Here is a 16,445-nt window from a genome sequence, read left to right on the forward strand (position 1 = left end):
TCTGAATTTTGCAATGCAGTTTTCCAAACAAGTAATGTGTACAGCAATGCATTACTGGGGTAAAGAATGCGTACGAATGCACCTGTTAGTGAAAACGACACTCAAAAATGCATTAGATTAGAGAGCATTGCTTTGCAAAAATGTGTGTATAAGGCAAAATCACATGCAAACGTCCACATGTCGGGAAATTTGCACTAAAATGCTGACAAATTTTTTATGAGGATTGTTTTTTTAAAAAATTGCAAACTGATGTTTGTGGAGAGCTCCCTTAAGCTTGGAGAAGCTGAGAAAAAGCAAACATTGCCAGATTTGCCCATCCCTGGGTGGCATGCACATTTTCTTCATTTGTGTCGTTGACAGAGGCTGCAGAGTTTAGTTTATCTTGTTGCAGAATTTTAATTTTTTTTGTAGGGAAGATTACACAAAACCCTGATAACTTCTGTACTCTGTGCATAACAGAAAAAAAGAGAATCGAAAGTATGTTTTAACAGATTTTATTTTTTGAAACAGTGGCATTTCCAGCAAGTCCCTGAGGTTTTGTAGATCTTTGGATGCTGCCAAGACTCCCTTTTTTATCTCTTCCGTGAATGGAGAACCTGTGGCCCTGTAGATGTTTGCTGGACTCCAGCTCCCATCATCCTTGACTATAGGCCGTGTTGGCTGGGACTGATGGGAATTAGTGTCCAACAACATCTGGATGGCCACAGGTTGCCCACCCTGATCTGTGACATCATATGAGCCTTCGATCTTGGGCTGATCTATTCTAGTTCGCTCCAGAGTTTCAGGTAGAGGACTCTTCTGCAGTTCAAGTTCCTTTTAACTAGAGACAAGGAGGACTGAATCTAGCGCTATGGGCACCCTAGTTGCTTCAAAAGCAGCCAGAATGGCTTCTCTGGGGCTTTTTGAAGCGACACTGCCCTCTGCTGGCCACATCTCCCCCATTGCTGCCTTCAGACCTTTCAGGACCAACCACAGCAAAGTGTTGGGCCAGTCACTGTCTCTGCCTGAGCCTGCAGCAAAGAATTGCCATTGGCCACACCTGGAAGACAAAGGGGTCGACCTACCAATCAGTTGCAAAACCTCCCTGAAGCTGAATTTAAAAAAGTGCACTGGAGCTGATCCAATGAGGTTTTAATAGTAAAAAGGGGAAGAGTTTGACTAGCTTCCATTTTGAGAAAAGAGAGGTAAAGATGCACAGGATCTGGCACAACAGTAAGAATTTCTGCCCATGCCTGATGTGTTTTTGCTATCTAGCTGTGGTCCCTCCATAGCCCAAATACATCTTCAGCTCTATGCCATGCCTTTTGCTGAGATTTCTTTTGAGTCTTAGTTACAGAGTTCCCTTCCAAGAATGACTGTGGGCTGCAGAAAACATGTGTGATGCTTAAGGGCTTTCACAAACCGTCCTATCAAACTGGCCTTAACCACCTCGATCTAGGCTTGTTGGGTGCCTGTTAAGTCAAAGCATCATAGAACTTCCCAGGTAAGCACGTCAGCTCCAGGGTTTTGGAACAGAGTTCAGTTCAGCAGGATGTCGGATCCACAGACCAGGTCCTTCATGTCCACATGTCCAGAACAAAATCAATGGGCAAGTTTTCCCCTGGTCAAATGCCAGGGGCACCTTTAGACAGAGAAAGTTAGATCCTTTGGAAGCAACAATCCTCTGGAAGGTGTCAGTCTCTCTCTCTCTCTCTCTCTGCTTTGGATATTAGGTATGGTTGGGAGGCTTCAATATTCCACTCCAGTGACCTGCTTAATCCAAGGCAGAGTCAGGAGAACATTGGAATACACCCCATAGCGATCATTCAGGCCACATCCATCGCCCCAAGACACAGTGCCTAGGAGCTCCCACCGGCCAGTTCGATTGCTCAGCGTGACCATGGGGCCTCCAGAGTCTCCACTGCAAGCATCTTTTCCTCCTAGGTGAGAAAGAGAGAAACAATCACAGTTGTGACATCTTTAAGGCTGGAGAAGCCACAGGATTCCGCTTGGAATTTGCAAATGTAAGACCAGGACTCTTGATAGTGTCTTGACTCCCTGCCCCAAAGGGAACTCTTTTGGTATAGGACAGGGCTGGGGAACACTTTTTAGTCCAAGGGCTGCGTTCCCTTGTGAGCAACCCTTCTGAGGGCTTCTTGCTAGTGGTGGGCGGGGCCAGTGACAAAAGTGGGTGGAGCAATGGATATGACTGCTACCTCTATACGGTAGGGTACATTCCAGCCACACAGTCAGAGGTTTCTACGTTCAAGCCCTGCACCCGCACTTCACTCCAAGCCAGCAAGAGGCGCTTTCACAGTTCAAAGCCACACATTCCAGCCCCGCAAAAGCACTTGAGGAGTGTGCAGAACAGGGCTGGTGGGAAGTGCAGCCTAGGGAGGGACGTGGAGAGTCCTGGGGACAAATAGGGAGGACTGGAGGGCTGCTTTTGGCCCTCGTGTCTGAGGTTCGCCACTCCTGCTCTAGGAGATTTCGCCTTTTGCAAGGGGTGGGAATGAGGGCAAATATAAGAATGTCAGCAGTAGGGTACGTGCTTTGTTTACATACATAAGGACCCAGGTTCAGTTCCTGGAACCACCAAGTAAAAGGATCAGGTAGCAGGGGTGTGAAAGGTGATGGGAATCTGGAGAACTGATGCCAACCAGAACAAGCAACACTGGGCCCAACTTTGTATAGTGCAGTTTTCTATCTTACAACATCACCCCCTATAGATACCAAATAAACTGAAATTCCACAGAAATGTTAAGATTTGGATTACTTAAAAACAACAACAAATGTCTGAAACGCACGTTTTGATTTGGCAATGAAAATCTAAGAGCCGGACCATACGTAACAGCTGCAACTTGTGCCTCAGAACACAGGTCAAGAACTGGTGTACAGCAACAGTGTAGGCCAGGGGTTGCCAACGTGGCACCCCCCAGTGCATCCACCAGTACCTCCTATGGCACCTGTGAAAGGTCTCGGGAAAGATCCCCCCAAAATTCCATCATGGTCCTACTTGGTCCCTGCTTGCACTACACTAAAGACAACCCCTTATAAGTGTTTACATGTCATTGGATGCCAGGACTGGAACCCCCACCCCATCCGTTGTGCAAAGAGCTGCTCTGTGCGAGCAAGACCAGTGGGGGCTGATGAAGGTGACTTTTTCATGCATGGGGGGTGGGGTGCTGATGCGGTGAGCATCCCTGCACTGTGTTGTGATCCTGTCTCTGTCCCGTCCAGAGCCGAAAGAATGAGGCTGGAGTGTGTGTGCAAGTAAATCTCGTTTTATTAGAGTAATGGATACATCAAAGGCATTGCGCTTCATAGGAAACCCTACGCTAACTCACTAGAGTCCCTAACTATACTCTAGACATGCTCTGCAGCGTGTGAAGGAAGTTGACTCAACGACCCTCCCCTGGGAGCGGCAGGCTTATATAGGAAATGTTTTCGAACGTAATCTCTGACTCCTTCGTAATTCCTGTCTTTGCCCTGTCCGTTTCTTGCGGCGACAGGAACGAGGAGACGGGACGTGCATCCAACGGCTCATCTGAAGACACCTGCTCCCGAGCAACGGGCTCGAGGTCAGGGGGCGGTGCCACACTGGAATCCTCCTGGGAACTGCTTGGCAAGGGAGGAGCTGGCACTGTCTCTGAAGCTTCCCCCCACAAGTCCTCTGCATCAACTGGGGGCGGTGCGCTCGGCTCCTCGGAAAGGGCGTTACTCGTGGGAACTGGCTGGAGAGCAGGCTGCCCCCCTCCCGCACGATCCTGCTCAGACACAACAATCCCCAACTCTGCTTCTTCTGGCTGCGGAGGCGCCTGAAACTCATGCCTCCCCCCTTCCTGCTCCTTCTGAGTTGGCTGCAGCACAACAGTCTCTTCTCTTTAGATGTGGCAGGCATTTTGTATCATGCCACCCCCAGCAGCCATGCCACACACCCTACTGCAGTCATTTTCTGGCTGGCACCCACGGCACTTTCTCAAAATTCCAGATGTGCCCAATGGCCCAAGAAGGTTGCCAACCCTGGGCATAGAGAGTCTGGGAGACTGGCTGAGAGGAAATGGGCTGCAGAGATATTCCAGCACTTGAGGTTTTGAGAAAGGGAAATGGACCGCCTTCAAGTCAATCCCGACTTATGGCGACCCTATGAATAGGGATTTCAGGGTATGTGGTATTCAGAGGGGGTTTACCATTGCCTCCCTCTGAGGCTAGTCCACCCCAGCTGGCCAGGACCTGCTCAGCTTGCCACAGCTGCGCAAGCCAGCCCCTTCCTTGTCCGCAACTGCCAGCTGGGGGGCAACTGGGCTCCTTGGGACTCTGCAGCTTAACTACGGCTGCACAAGTGGCAGGGCACGTAACCCCTGAGCCACTCACTGTGGGGGTGATCTTTAGCTGGCCCTTGACGCCCAGGAGACACGAGTGGGGATTTGAACTCACAGACTCTGGACTCCCAGCCAGGCTGTCCTCCCCACTGGAGCTCCGTGAAAATCTGGGAAGTGAAATTGTTTCTGAACGCTGAACTGGCTTTCATGCCCATCCTAGATCTTACCTTGTTTTTCTCCGGCACAGATCATATCCGCTGTCACGACCTTCTGCAGCTTGGCATACGCTTCTTTGCACACTGTGTGATCTGTCAGGGGAATCTCGATCTGCAACACAGAAAAAAAATTAGTCATTGGATGGACAGGTGGGATATACCAGGTGCTGGCCTCACATGCCCCAAAGGTCCTCATTCATAGGAAGCTATCTTCTACCAAGCCAAGCTGTTTGTCCAGCTAGTTCAATATTGTCTGCACCGAGACAGAGTGGTGAAATTGGGAATGGAGAGACTGAGTGAGCCTTTATGCGTGTTTGAATCTTTGCTAAAGATTACACCTTCCCTGGAATTAGTCAGACAAAGGCTTTAAGCTTTAAAATAAGCAATAACTACTTTATTCTGGAAGTACATGTTTGATAGGAAAAAGTCCTATATCTAGCTAACTAGCTAAGTTGGAGATGCAAACACTAAGCCTAGTGTTGGCCCTCATGCTTGGAGGAGAGGGAGAGACAAAGAGAAGATGTCTGCTCCCCTCTCACAAGAAAGAAGGAGGAGGAGGAGGAAGGAGACGTGGTCAACATCCTCTGCATATCAGTCTAGCAGGAAGGGAGAGACAGCAGGAGATCAAGGACATGTATTAGCCTAGCAACCAGGAGGTCTCCTCTCTAGCTACCCTTTTTAACCTCATGCAGCCTCAACCCACAAGTTGGAGTTGAACCACATATTCCAACACTGACTGACAGCAGCTCTGCAGGGTTTCAGAGAAAGATCTCTCCCAGCCCTACCTGGAGATGCCAGGGATTGAACCTGGGACCTTCTGCGTGCAAAGGAGCTGCATGATGGGATTTTCCCCAGAGCTGGGGAGCCTGGAGGATCCATCGCTGCAGGACAGCAGGCCTATGGACTCCACATTTATATCTAGCTTTTCCTCCCTGGAGTTGAGAGTGAGACATGCGGACATTGCCAGGCAGTCTCCCGTCCAAGTCCAGACCCACATAGCTGCAACGTTCTACAGGGCTCCGGCAGGTGCTTTCAGAGCCCACTTTGCCCCCCACGGATCCTGTGAACGGCAAGTGGCGCTCTGCTATATAGGATCACTGAGGGATGACAAGCGACAGCCTTGGGCTTCCCTCATCACAGAAAGAAGCTGAAAGAGGGGACAGTGAATGTGCCTCCCATACTGGCCTCCCGAGCACCTGCATTCTCAGATATACATCAGGAGCACCAAGTGGCATCACCTCCATCAGGGCATCTGGGAGTCGCTGCAAGAACTGCTTTCCCCATCCGCTGACAATGACCATGGTGTCTGGGGGAAGGAAAAGACAAGACAGCCATTGTATTAGCATTGGGGAAGTGACACGGAGAGGAAGGATCAAAGACCTGCCTAGGCACAGGTAGGCTGGTAGAGGTATTTGGGTCCTGACCTGTTGAATTGGGCTTGGAAGCAAATAGGCAACCAAGCCAATGTAATTCTTTCGGAATGAATGTAATGTAATTCTGTCTGGCTGTACCGGTTATAATAGCTGGTATAGCACCGTGGGGAGGAGAGCCTGGCTGGGAGTCCAGAGTCTGTGAGTTCAAATCCCCGCTCGTGTCTCCTGGGTGTCAAGGGCCAGCTAAAGATCACCCACAGTAAGTGGCTCAGGGGTTACATGCCCTGCCACCTGTGCAGCCGTGGGCAAGCGGCATAGTCCCAAGGAGCCCAGTTGCCCCCCAGCTGGCAGTTGCGGACAAGGAAGGGGCTGGCTTGTGCAGCTGTGGCAAGCTGAGCAGGCCCTAGCCAGCTGGGGAGGACTAGCCTCAGAGGGAGGCAATGGGAAACCCCCTCTGAATACCGCTTAGCATGAACACCCTATTCATGGGGTCACCATAAGTCGGGATCGACTTGAAGGATGTCCAGTTGTGGCAGCTGTGTTCTGCCCTCACTGAAGCTCCTTTGTTGTCTTCAAGGGCAAGTGACCTGCTTCTTGAATTAACATGGCGTGATTGAAGGATGGGGCCACATCCTCACCTTTTTGGTAGGATCCATCTGGAAAGCAAACAGGCATCACATAATCATTCAGCCTGGCTTCCTCGGACAGTTCCACCAGGGCAATGTCATACTGGAAGGTGGAAGGCTTGTAGGATGGGTAGATGAAGATCTTTTGGGGCGACAGTTGCTGTTCTGTGTCATCTTCCCTTAGTGTCCTGTGTTTCCCTGGAGAGAGAGGGAGAGAGAGGTTTGTTTGAACTGTAGGAGTGTGTATCTAGAAGGGGGACACAAGCATCTGTCTTCAACCGAGGCAGAACCCTGGTCCATCTATTTCAATAATGTCAGCACAGACTGGTGGTGGCTCTCTAGGGTTTCAGCCCTACCTGGAGCTGCTCCTGGGGACTGAACCTGGGACCTTCTGCGTGCAAATCAGCTGCTCTGCCACTGAGCTACAGCCCCTCCAACGCTTCCCACCTCAGAGACTTCAGGTTCCCATGGATGTCCCAGAGTTGGTTTCTGTGGAATGAAGTCATGAAGACCTCTGGCATTTCTGTGATGTAAGGTTTTATTTACACATATTGTACAGGCTGAAACTAACATGGGGGTTGGCAGGTGTAACACCCCAACAGGTCCTCTTCCCCCATTAGGTTCCCAGGGTGCTACCAAAGCCATAGGATTCTTCCAGAGAGGGCAACTCAGCTCTCTCTCAGCCTGACTACCAGTCTGTTGCTTTCTTTCACGGACATCTTGATGGCATCACCTCTCCCCCAGGGAGGGTTGGAGCTAAGCTCTCTTTCATAAATGGCTTTCTCCTCCCAGAAGAGCCCATCCATTGAGAAGCATCTGCTTAACAAAAGCAGGGCCATTGACCATTCTGCCAAGGCCATCAAGATAATCTCCAAGGGTTCTGCAGTTCCATTATCCATCTCCTGACATAAGAACATAAGAACATAAGAAGAGCCTGCTGGTTCAGGCCAGTGGCCCATCTAGTCCAGCATCCTGTTCTCACAGTGGCCAACCGGGTGCCTGGGGGAAGCCCGCAAGCAGGCCCCACATCTTATAACCAACAATCACAGGGCTGTGAGGGACCCCTCAGATGATGATGATGATGTTTCTTGCTTGTCCTTCACCAGTAGGTCCCAGGGTGTGTTAGAGAAATTGAAAATGCAGTATTAAAAGCAATTAAAACATTCGCAGAAATAGTGCTGAACACCAGGTAAACTACAGAGGTGCATCTTTAGCATTTGCCGAAAACTGTACAGCAAAGGTGCCAGAGGCACCTCTGTGGGGAGGGAATTCCACAGTTTAGGGGATGCCACCGAGAATGCCCTGTCCTGGGCCACTATCCCCTGAAACTCCGAACTACCAAGGAGGCCTCCTCTGCTGATCTTAACACCTGAGAGGGTCTGTAGAGAAGAAGATGGTCTCTTAGATGACATCTAGACTAAACCCAATCCTATAACAATATATTTCATTTCACTTATGTGAACAACCCGACAATGGCCTCTGAACTTTAACCAAAAGGAACAGCTTGCTAGTGAGAAAACATTATTTGCTCAACATCGTTGATGCCATCCAAAGTAAATACAGTCCCCAGAATCTCTAAGTAGGACTGAGAGAGACGCATCCTTGAAACCCTAGCAAGCAGTTGCCAGTCAGTCTTGACAATGTTGAGTCTGATGCACCATTGCACATAGCTTCCTATGTTCCGACGGCTCCTAGTCCTTTGCTCAAAGGACCAAACAGTAGATATGCTGAGCTGACTCCGCAGCAGGGCAGGGCAGGGCAGGGCAGGGCAGGGCAGGGCAGGGCAGGGCAGTTATTCCCTGTTGTTGCTGTTGTCAACCAACTGGGAGCACATGACTGAAACTCTTGGCCATTTAGTGCATATCATCTGGTGATATACCAGTGGTTAAGAACATACAAAGAGTCCTGTTGAAACATGCCCAAAGGTCATCATCCTATTTCCCACAGTGGCCAACGGAAACCCACCAGCACTCTCCCCCAGGGGCAGCTCGTGGCTCCAATGTCATTCGGGCAGTGGAATCCACTCTGGGTTTTAGTCCAAACTCTCAAGGAGCTGTCCATGGTGCTGAATCATCTTGGACAGGTCCTTGAAAGTTCGGACTAAAACGTGGATCAGATTCTGCTGCTTCACTAACATGGAGCCACCACCCGCCACTGCTCTCCTTGTGATTCCCAGCAAGTGGTATTGAAAGGCATTCTGCGTTGGGCAGTGGAGGCAGAACATAGCCATTGTGGCTAGGAGCCACTGTAAGTCTTATCCTCCATGAGTTTGTACAACTCCCTTTTAAAGCCATCCAAGCAGGTGGCCAGCAGGTAGATGCTGACCTACATTCTGCCCATCCCCTGATCGAGGCTATTTGAGATGGAGGCTGCTCTCCTCTGCAGTCACCGCTTGCTTACCCAGGATAATCTTGAACGATGAAGTGCTGATCATGTCAGAGCTCCGGAGGACAGGGCTCTCCAGGTCCAGTTCATGGTGGAGGCAGTGAGCAGCGGTCACAACCCACCTGTTCCCTAGAGAACAAGGAAGTGATAAGTGCTCATCCGACCCGACTCAGGTCTTAACCACCCTCCTCCCGATGAAGACGCCTACAGAGGCATGCCGTTGTCAGAAGCCTCGGGCCTCAACACCGAGTTTTCAAGCACTCAAGAAGCAATGGAGACAGGTGGATCCGATGTCAGTGGGGCAGTGAATCCGCTCTGGGTTTTAGTCCAAACTTTCAAGGAGCTGTCCACTGCCCTACTGACATCGGAGCCACCAGTCTCCGCAGTCAAGAAGCAAAAGAGCGGAAGTCATCTGAGAGGTTCTTACTTACCTAGGAGGGACCCTCCGCAGAAGGGGCGCCCATTCCTCTTTAGCATGGCGATCCAGGGTGAGATCCCTTTCTGGGCGTAGCGTCCATTAGCAATACGAGCCAGGAGGCTTCTGGAAAACATCGGCTTTCCGCACACTGAACAAGAAGAGACAGGAAGGACTTGGGGGGCGAGGAGGAGATCTGGCTCGTTTCTGGCATGTTGGCAGCAGCCCTGCCCCTCTGGGTGCCTGCAAAGGGGGTGAGGGAGGGGGAGGGTGGCTGATGCTTAGACTGTGCATGGATGCAAAGAAGCAGACACCATATTCCTCGTGGGTACCGTGTGGTCCAGTTGGGCCATGTTACGGTGCAATAAGCAATGGTTGCACTTCCCTTCTTCACCGGGTGTCATCTCACCTGATTCTACTCTCATGGCAATTCGGGGTGTCGAAGGAAAAATAACTCACCAGTCAAATGTAGAAGAAGCAATCGCTTGAACAAGCTTTATTGCAATAAAGAAGAGATCACTGATGTACATCAGGAGAGAGAGTCAAAGATTCCCTCTCTCGAACCATGATTTCACAGGCTTATATAGTTTTCAATACGTCTCATTGAACCATCTAGATTTATCCCATACATGGTAAGCTAGTCATTTCCTGAGGGGTAGTTACAAATGCATGTGATGTATCTCCCCTACTTAGAGCAGTGAGGAGGGGTTTGCAGAGCCTGTGTTAGGGCATATCATTGGTACTCACCCCTATCTGAAAACCTGGCCATTCTATAGGCTGGTTTGTATCATCCTAAGAACCTAGCTTATACCAGTTGGTCGCGGCTTGACATGTAAACTAACACTCTTTGTGAAATCTTTCGCTTGACCACAACTCCCCTGTTCCCTTGCTAGCTGGCATCCCACAGAATTTCCTCATTTTCCTTTGTGACTGCAAAATGTACCTTAAGATGTGATAGAAAGATAGAAAGCAGCTCTTATAAGCAGACATTAACATACTGATTATAGAATCCTACTTATCAGAAAGGTCAAAGTTCATTATTCTTTCACAGGGGTAAGTACCTCCCTTAAAAATCACAGTCAGGGTAGCAAGTCCCCATGTACACTGACTTCTCTCTGCATTGCGGGCTGGCAATGGACGGATGTCATTCACATTCCCTTGTTTGGGCTTTCCCACGCCTTTGCTCCTCTTTCCATAACTGGGGCGGGGGCTTGTTACTTCTGAGCCTCCCATTGCTTGCTGGCCTGCCAATGGGAGTGCCTGTGATGCACCACCACTTGTTCCCCATCCTCTTCCCGAAACCACATTTCTGCCTCAGTTGGGCAATGTCTGCCATTTTGGCAGGCAATGTCCAGGTAAGGTCTTAAAGAAGGAAATGGTAGCAGCTGGGCCAGTGATGAAAATGCCAAAGCATGTAGGGCAGCTCAGTGGCAGCTGGTGGCTGCATGTCAGTGGGGCTGCGGAATCCGCTCTAGGTTTTTGTCTGAACTTTCAAAGAGTTGTCCAAGGGTCTGAAGGTCCTTGAATGTTCAGATGAAAACATGGAGCGGATTCCATTGCCCACTGACATGGAGGCACCGGCCGCTACTGAGGCAGCTGTGCAACCAAGGATGGCATCAGTCGCTGCTGGGAGTCCTTTCTGAAGCTTCTGAAGGCCTGACAACTGTGGTCAGTGGCTCTTCCATACAATTGGACTCACCCTGTTTGCCCTGGGCAAAGGAGTGCATTGATAGTGAAGACTTTTGCAATTTATGCCTGACTCTTGTGGGTGCATGTGAGTAACAATGCAACTAGGATCACATCTAGTTTGACCATGAGAAGACATAAGAACATAAGCAGAGCCCTATGGCTGGATCAGGCCAAAGGGGGCCCATCTAGTCCAGCATCCTGGTCTCACAGTGGCCAACCAGTTGCCCATTATGGGAAGCCCGCAAGCAGGGCCTGAGCGCAAGAGCACTTTGAGGTTTTCAGCAACTGGCATTTGGTATCATGCTGCATAGGCTGAGCATAGCCATCCTGGCTAGTAGCCATTGATAGCCTTATCCTCCATGCATTTGTCTAATCCTCTTTTCAAGCCACCCAGGTTGGAGGGTCGGATCAAGAGAGAAGACTCCCTTGGCTGACTTTTGGGAAGCTTCTGCAGATGCACAATGTGGCTTTCTGATGGGAGTGGCAGGATCAGCCAGCAGGGAGAGGTGGTGCCACCACGGATCTGGCCTCCCAGTAGCGACGTTGCTGCCACATACCGGGATGGTGAGGTCCGGGCAGTTCAGGTGTGTTGGTGGGAGTGCCAGATTACTTCTGCTGGTGAGCCTGGACTGTCCCAACCTCACCATCTCCCTGCCCCACCTCTTCACCAAACTGGTGCACAGCAGCAGAGCAGATGCTGGAACTCCAGGGATGCCATTTTGCATACGATACATACACATTTTTTCGCAAGCAATTCTCCCTGTTATATTTGTGGATGATATTTCCACGGATGTATACACTGTAATGCACACTTTCCCCTAACACGCACATTTTTCTACACGGGTTTTGGTTGCATCCCAGCATTCAGAGGAGTGTGGATTTTGAAAGAAAGCTGTGGTTCATGTATTCTTTCAGAAAGGGCAGATTAGGTCATGTGAACAGAATTGCTCTGCCTGAATTTCTGCATCTGCTGATATAGGTAGAACAATCTAATTGATTTGACTAAGCATCAGCCAGAACCATGCCCATCTATACTTTCCTATTCACACCAAAATGTATTTTTTATTTTGGGGGGCTGGATATTAATTTTTGAGGTCAGATCCCAATTAAAATGTGCTCTTCAAACTGTGGGAGAGAAACCTGATTTTGGAATCCACAATCCCTGCAATTCTCCTGTCCCATGGACACAGAGCCTCCATCCGCGACTGAAGCTCAGTCTGTTAGGAAAGATTCCTAAAGAAATTTTCAAAAGCCGAAATCACATCTTTGCTAGGAGTGTTGAGAATCTGGGATGTGGATGCAAAGCTCCGCACGCCACTCAGTGGTGCAACATTACAACTTCCGACAAGAAGTGCCCTCAATGGAATTCTCAATCTGCAGAGATTTGTATATCATAGAATCGTTTTTATTCTCTTTCCCTCTAAAGATTGTTATACAAAATGGTAAAAATGCTACAAAACAGGATAAAAAACCCATAACAAATAGCATATTATCTCTTAAATATGTAACAGAGCCAAGAATATTGTTCTAAGCATGTATTATAATAACCATGAGGCTACTTTCTTTGGATTTTTTTCAGTCTTTGGTGTTTGCTGCTTGCTTCCTAGGGCAATTCCACAAAGCAGTTTTGTTGTGGACTTGGTGCTCCTCATGCCTGCAAGTTTTGCACAGCGTCCGCGAAACATCCTCCACCTCCTCCAAATGTCACCCCATATTATTTCCCCATTTAATTCTGGATTTATCACTTTAACAGAAAATCTGATGAGTAAAACAAAGGAAAACAAAATATGGAAATGGTAAATCCAGTTTAAACGGGGGGTATAATAAGATGGCATATGGATGAGGATGATGTCATATGGACACTGTGAAAAATTTAAGAACGGTCTTAAAAGAAGAACCTTTTGGATGAGACTGGTGGCCCATCTAGTCCAGCGTCCTGTTCTCACAGGGGCCAGCCAGATGTCCCAGTGAGAAGCCTGATGGTGAAGGGAGAACATAGCCATCATCGCTAGTTGCCACTGATAGCCTTATCCTCCATGTATTCGTCTATTCCTCTTTTAAAGCCATTCATATTGACAGCCATCACTGCCGCCTCTGGGCATGAATTCCATAATCTTAGCTGTGCACTGTGTGAAGAAGTCCTTTCTTTTGTCTGTCCTGAATTCAGCTTCATGGGATGTCCACAGGTTCTAGCGTTAGGAGAGAGGGAGAAAAACTTTTCCTTGTCCACTTTCTCCATACCATGCATAATTTTATACTCTTCTATCAAGCCTCTGGCTCACCTTTTCTCTAAACTAACAAGCCCCAAATATTGTAACCTTTCCTCATAGGGGAGTTCCTACACCCCCTTGATCTTTTTGGATGCCCTTCTCTGGACAGCATTCTTTTCAAGTCTACAATAAAGTCCTGTGTGGAGGTGCCCTTACTCAGCTAAGCTCTTAATGGATGAATGAACAACCAGTGAGTAAGAACCATAGATTTTGGCCGGATAGGCAGTACAGACATTGTTCTTTTTACTTAAAAAAAAAAGTTCATCAGTCCAGGGAGGGTTTGTGAATGAAGAAAAGATCTTTGACCTTACAATGATGGGAACCCTCGTGATCCAAAAGAGTAAGGGTATTATCTTTCATTGGAGTGACTTTTGATAGTGGGAAGGTGTGCAAGATTTTGAATTACCATCCTGAATTAAAGCATTCCTGTCTCCTGCCAGCTTATGTCAGTAAGAACACATTATTGGTTGCACTTTTTCTCAGAGCATTCTTTGTGATAAAGATTCTCATCTGGCTTGAAAGAAGTCTTTGCTAACCGTGGGCCCTTGGAATGTTTTGGACTATCGACTCTGATGAGCCCCAGCTAGCATAGCTGTACCAGGTTGGCAAAGGCTGGCTTAGAGTACTAAACAAGAACTGATCCCTTTAAAAAGAGGCCATTTTTAATTGCTCTCTTATGAGTGAGACTCAGCCTAATGAAGGGCAAGATGCTGCAATGTCATGTTTTCCCTCTCAAAGGAAAAAATCCATGAATTTTGCCTTCCGATCCAATGATTCCAAAATATATGCCTCTGGGGCACAGGCTGTTTGTGTGCGACATGACACTGAAGTCAGCATTGTGAAGCAATGCAGGAGGGAATAACAGCAGAAATCTGGAATTCACCAAATGTTCATAAATTGCTTTTAAATATTCTAGTCTGATGACAACTTGAATTTTGTGAACCTTGGCTTTAGGAAGAAATCCGTAGTGTTTCGGAGGATGTGACTCTGAATCCCGACTTTTTGGGTATAGGAAACCCATCACTATCACAGTATTAAAGTTTTGGGACAGATTCTAAAAGCTCAAATTCTATAGTTTAATGTTTTCATCTTTCAAGGGGAGACAGAAAAACACAAAGCAGCCACTAGAGGAGGCTTCTCTCCCTCTCCCTCTCCCTCTCCCTCTCTCTCTCTCTCTCTCTCTCTCTGTGTGTGTGTGTGTGTGTGTGTGAAAGAGAGAGAGAGAGAGAGAGAGAGAGAGAGAGAGGCAGGCTTGTCACTCAAATGAGCAATATACTGGCCATCAGACAAAGTCAATACATAGAGGTTGTGTTCAGATGGTGGCTTCCTGGACTTTCGGTTTCATGCTTGTTTGTTAAATGGGAAGGGGAGGAAAGTATTTTGGAAGAAAGGGTGGGTGAGTGGCTCATAGAATGTCTAATATGCAAGGGAGGGGGACTGGATCTGGCTTGGGGAGCCAGATGGTTATCTCCACACACACACATTCCCTCCATGGGCAAAGTCTGTCAGGCGGGCGGGGATGCCCAGCAGTTGGTAACATTCTGAATGCTGAAATTCTTTTGGAGGAACTTGGATTGAACTGTGAACTGATTGTGAACTGAATGTGTTCATTTTCTAAAGGGACAAAAGGCAACTCAAATTAGTTCTTTTTTATAATGAAGTTTTCAAGCTCTGGAAAAATGTGATATTCGTTTAACAGGAGCACTCCTTGGAGGAACAACAAATGGATCCTCCCTCCTTCCCATTAATAACAATGGTACACGTGTGTAATTGTACACACACACACACACGTGTGTGTGTATGTGTGAATAAAACCATTTTGTGGTCCATTAAGATGCTCAACAACATGCTCATCTGTGCAGGTCAACATCCATGAATGTCCATCCAGCTTTCTCTTGCAGCCAGTCCACATAGTTGGAGACCTTGGTGTAAACCCCGTAGACCTGTTTGCTCCCGCACTCTTCTGGTCCACCCCATGAGACCAATCCTTGGGCCACCCACCTCCGGCTGTCAAGGTCTTGGATGACGAATGCTCCCCCGCTGTCTCCGAGGCAAGTGTCTTTCCCACCTTCGTAATAGCCAGCGCAGAACATATTCTCGGTCACACTGTAGTTTCCTGATCGGGATTCATAGCTCGTCTTACACTCGGCATGCAACACCACTGGCAACTTGACGTATTGCAGAATATCAGACAGGGTCCTCATGCCAGAGCTGATTACCTCGTCCACTGTGATGTTAGGACTGGAGATGCCCCAGCCGGCCACCAGGCCCAGTGTGTTGGGTTGTGGTCCTTCCAACTCATGTTCATGCTGTGGAAGGCAAACTGGCATGACGTAAGGTCCCATGGTGACCTTCTCTTTCAGCTTCACCAAAGCAATGTCATGGTTGTAGTTCTGGATGTCAAAGGCCTCGTGGAGAACAATCTTCTCCACCGTCCGGTTGACAGCATCCATCTTGTTCCTCACATCGTGAAGGCCCAGGTAGATGGTGACATGTTCTTTGGAGACGGGGATGATGGTGTTGTCCCGGCGCTGGGAGCGAAGGACGTGGGCGGCTGTCAGCACCCAGGACTCGGAGAGAAGAGCTCCACTGCCGAACCACCGGTCGTTAGGGACTCGGGATGTGTCCTCCACTACGATCAGAGCTTGCCAGGGGAAAAGGCCGGGTTCAGCATTTCGCCCACCAATGATACGCTTGATTAGGGTGGGCAACGGGCGGGTTGGCTGCCCACATACTGGGAACAGAAAATAACAGAGCAGATGGTTAGTCTACTAGGGCTGAACTATTCACCAAAAAGTAGCCAAACTATGACTCTAGTAGATTATGCCAGGCTTCCCCCCTAATGGCCATAGGTGGGTGGTAGAAAAGTTCTTGCTTTGCTTTTGACGTTTGTTTCCCATAGTAAGTTCTAGAAGACTTCTCTGTGTGATGCTGTGCTTGATTGTTTTTTAGTTTGCAGCTGGCTGATTTTACATTTTATTAATTCAAACAAATTAACATGCACAATATTTAATGATGAAATTTCAACTTTTGATTTTTTGGAATGGCAGATTCCGAGTTTTTGAATTTAACATGCAAAGAGTACCTTCGCTCCCCAAGATTTTATATGTATGCAATCAATCAAATTTCTATGGCAAACTATTAATGCTTCATATAATATGGCTGATAAAA

General features: G+C 48.3%; 1 protein-coding gene across 2 annotated transcripts in view; it reads right to left on the reverse strand.

The window, feature by feature from the left end:
• Window positions 1–478: 478 nt before the first annotated feature.
• The window catches only part of MASP1 (MBL associated serine protease 1), a 124,738-nt gene continuing 108,771 nt past the window's right edge, over window positions 479–16,445 (reverse strand). Inside the window, exons 11-16 of one of the 2 annotated variants that reach the window (XM_061637603.1) lie at window positions 9,332–9,466; window positions 8,916–9,029; window positions 6,528–6,713; window positions 5,755–5,822; window positions 4,529–4,628; window positions 479–1,919 (exon numbers count right to left, since the gene is read on the reverse strand). In XM_061637603.1, the coding sequence (XP_061493587.1) occupies window positions 1,729–1,919; window positions 4,529–4,628; window positions 5,755–5,822; window positions 6,528–6,713; window positions 8,916–9,029; window positions 9,332–9,466 (794 nt within the window). In that variant the 3' untranslated portion in view covers window positions 479–1,728. Of the gene's footprint in view, window positions 1,920–4,528; window positions 4,629–5,754; window positions 5,823–6,527; window positions 6,714–8,915; window positions 9,030–9,331; window positions 9,467–9,583; window positions 16,009–16,445 lie in introns of those variants that run through there. The other variant, XM_061637602.1, reaches the window with a different exon arrangement.

This window comes from Rhineura floridana, chromosome 7, assembly GCF_030035675.1.
Source record: "Rhineura floridana isolate rRhiFlo1 chromosome 7, rRhiFlo1.hap2, whole genome shotgun sequence".
NCBI classification, from domain to species: domain Eukaryota; kingdom Metazoa; phylum Chordata; class Lepidosauria; order Squamata; family Rhineuridae; genus Rhineura; species Rhineura floridana.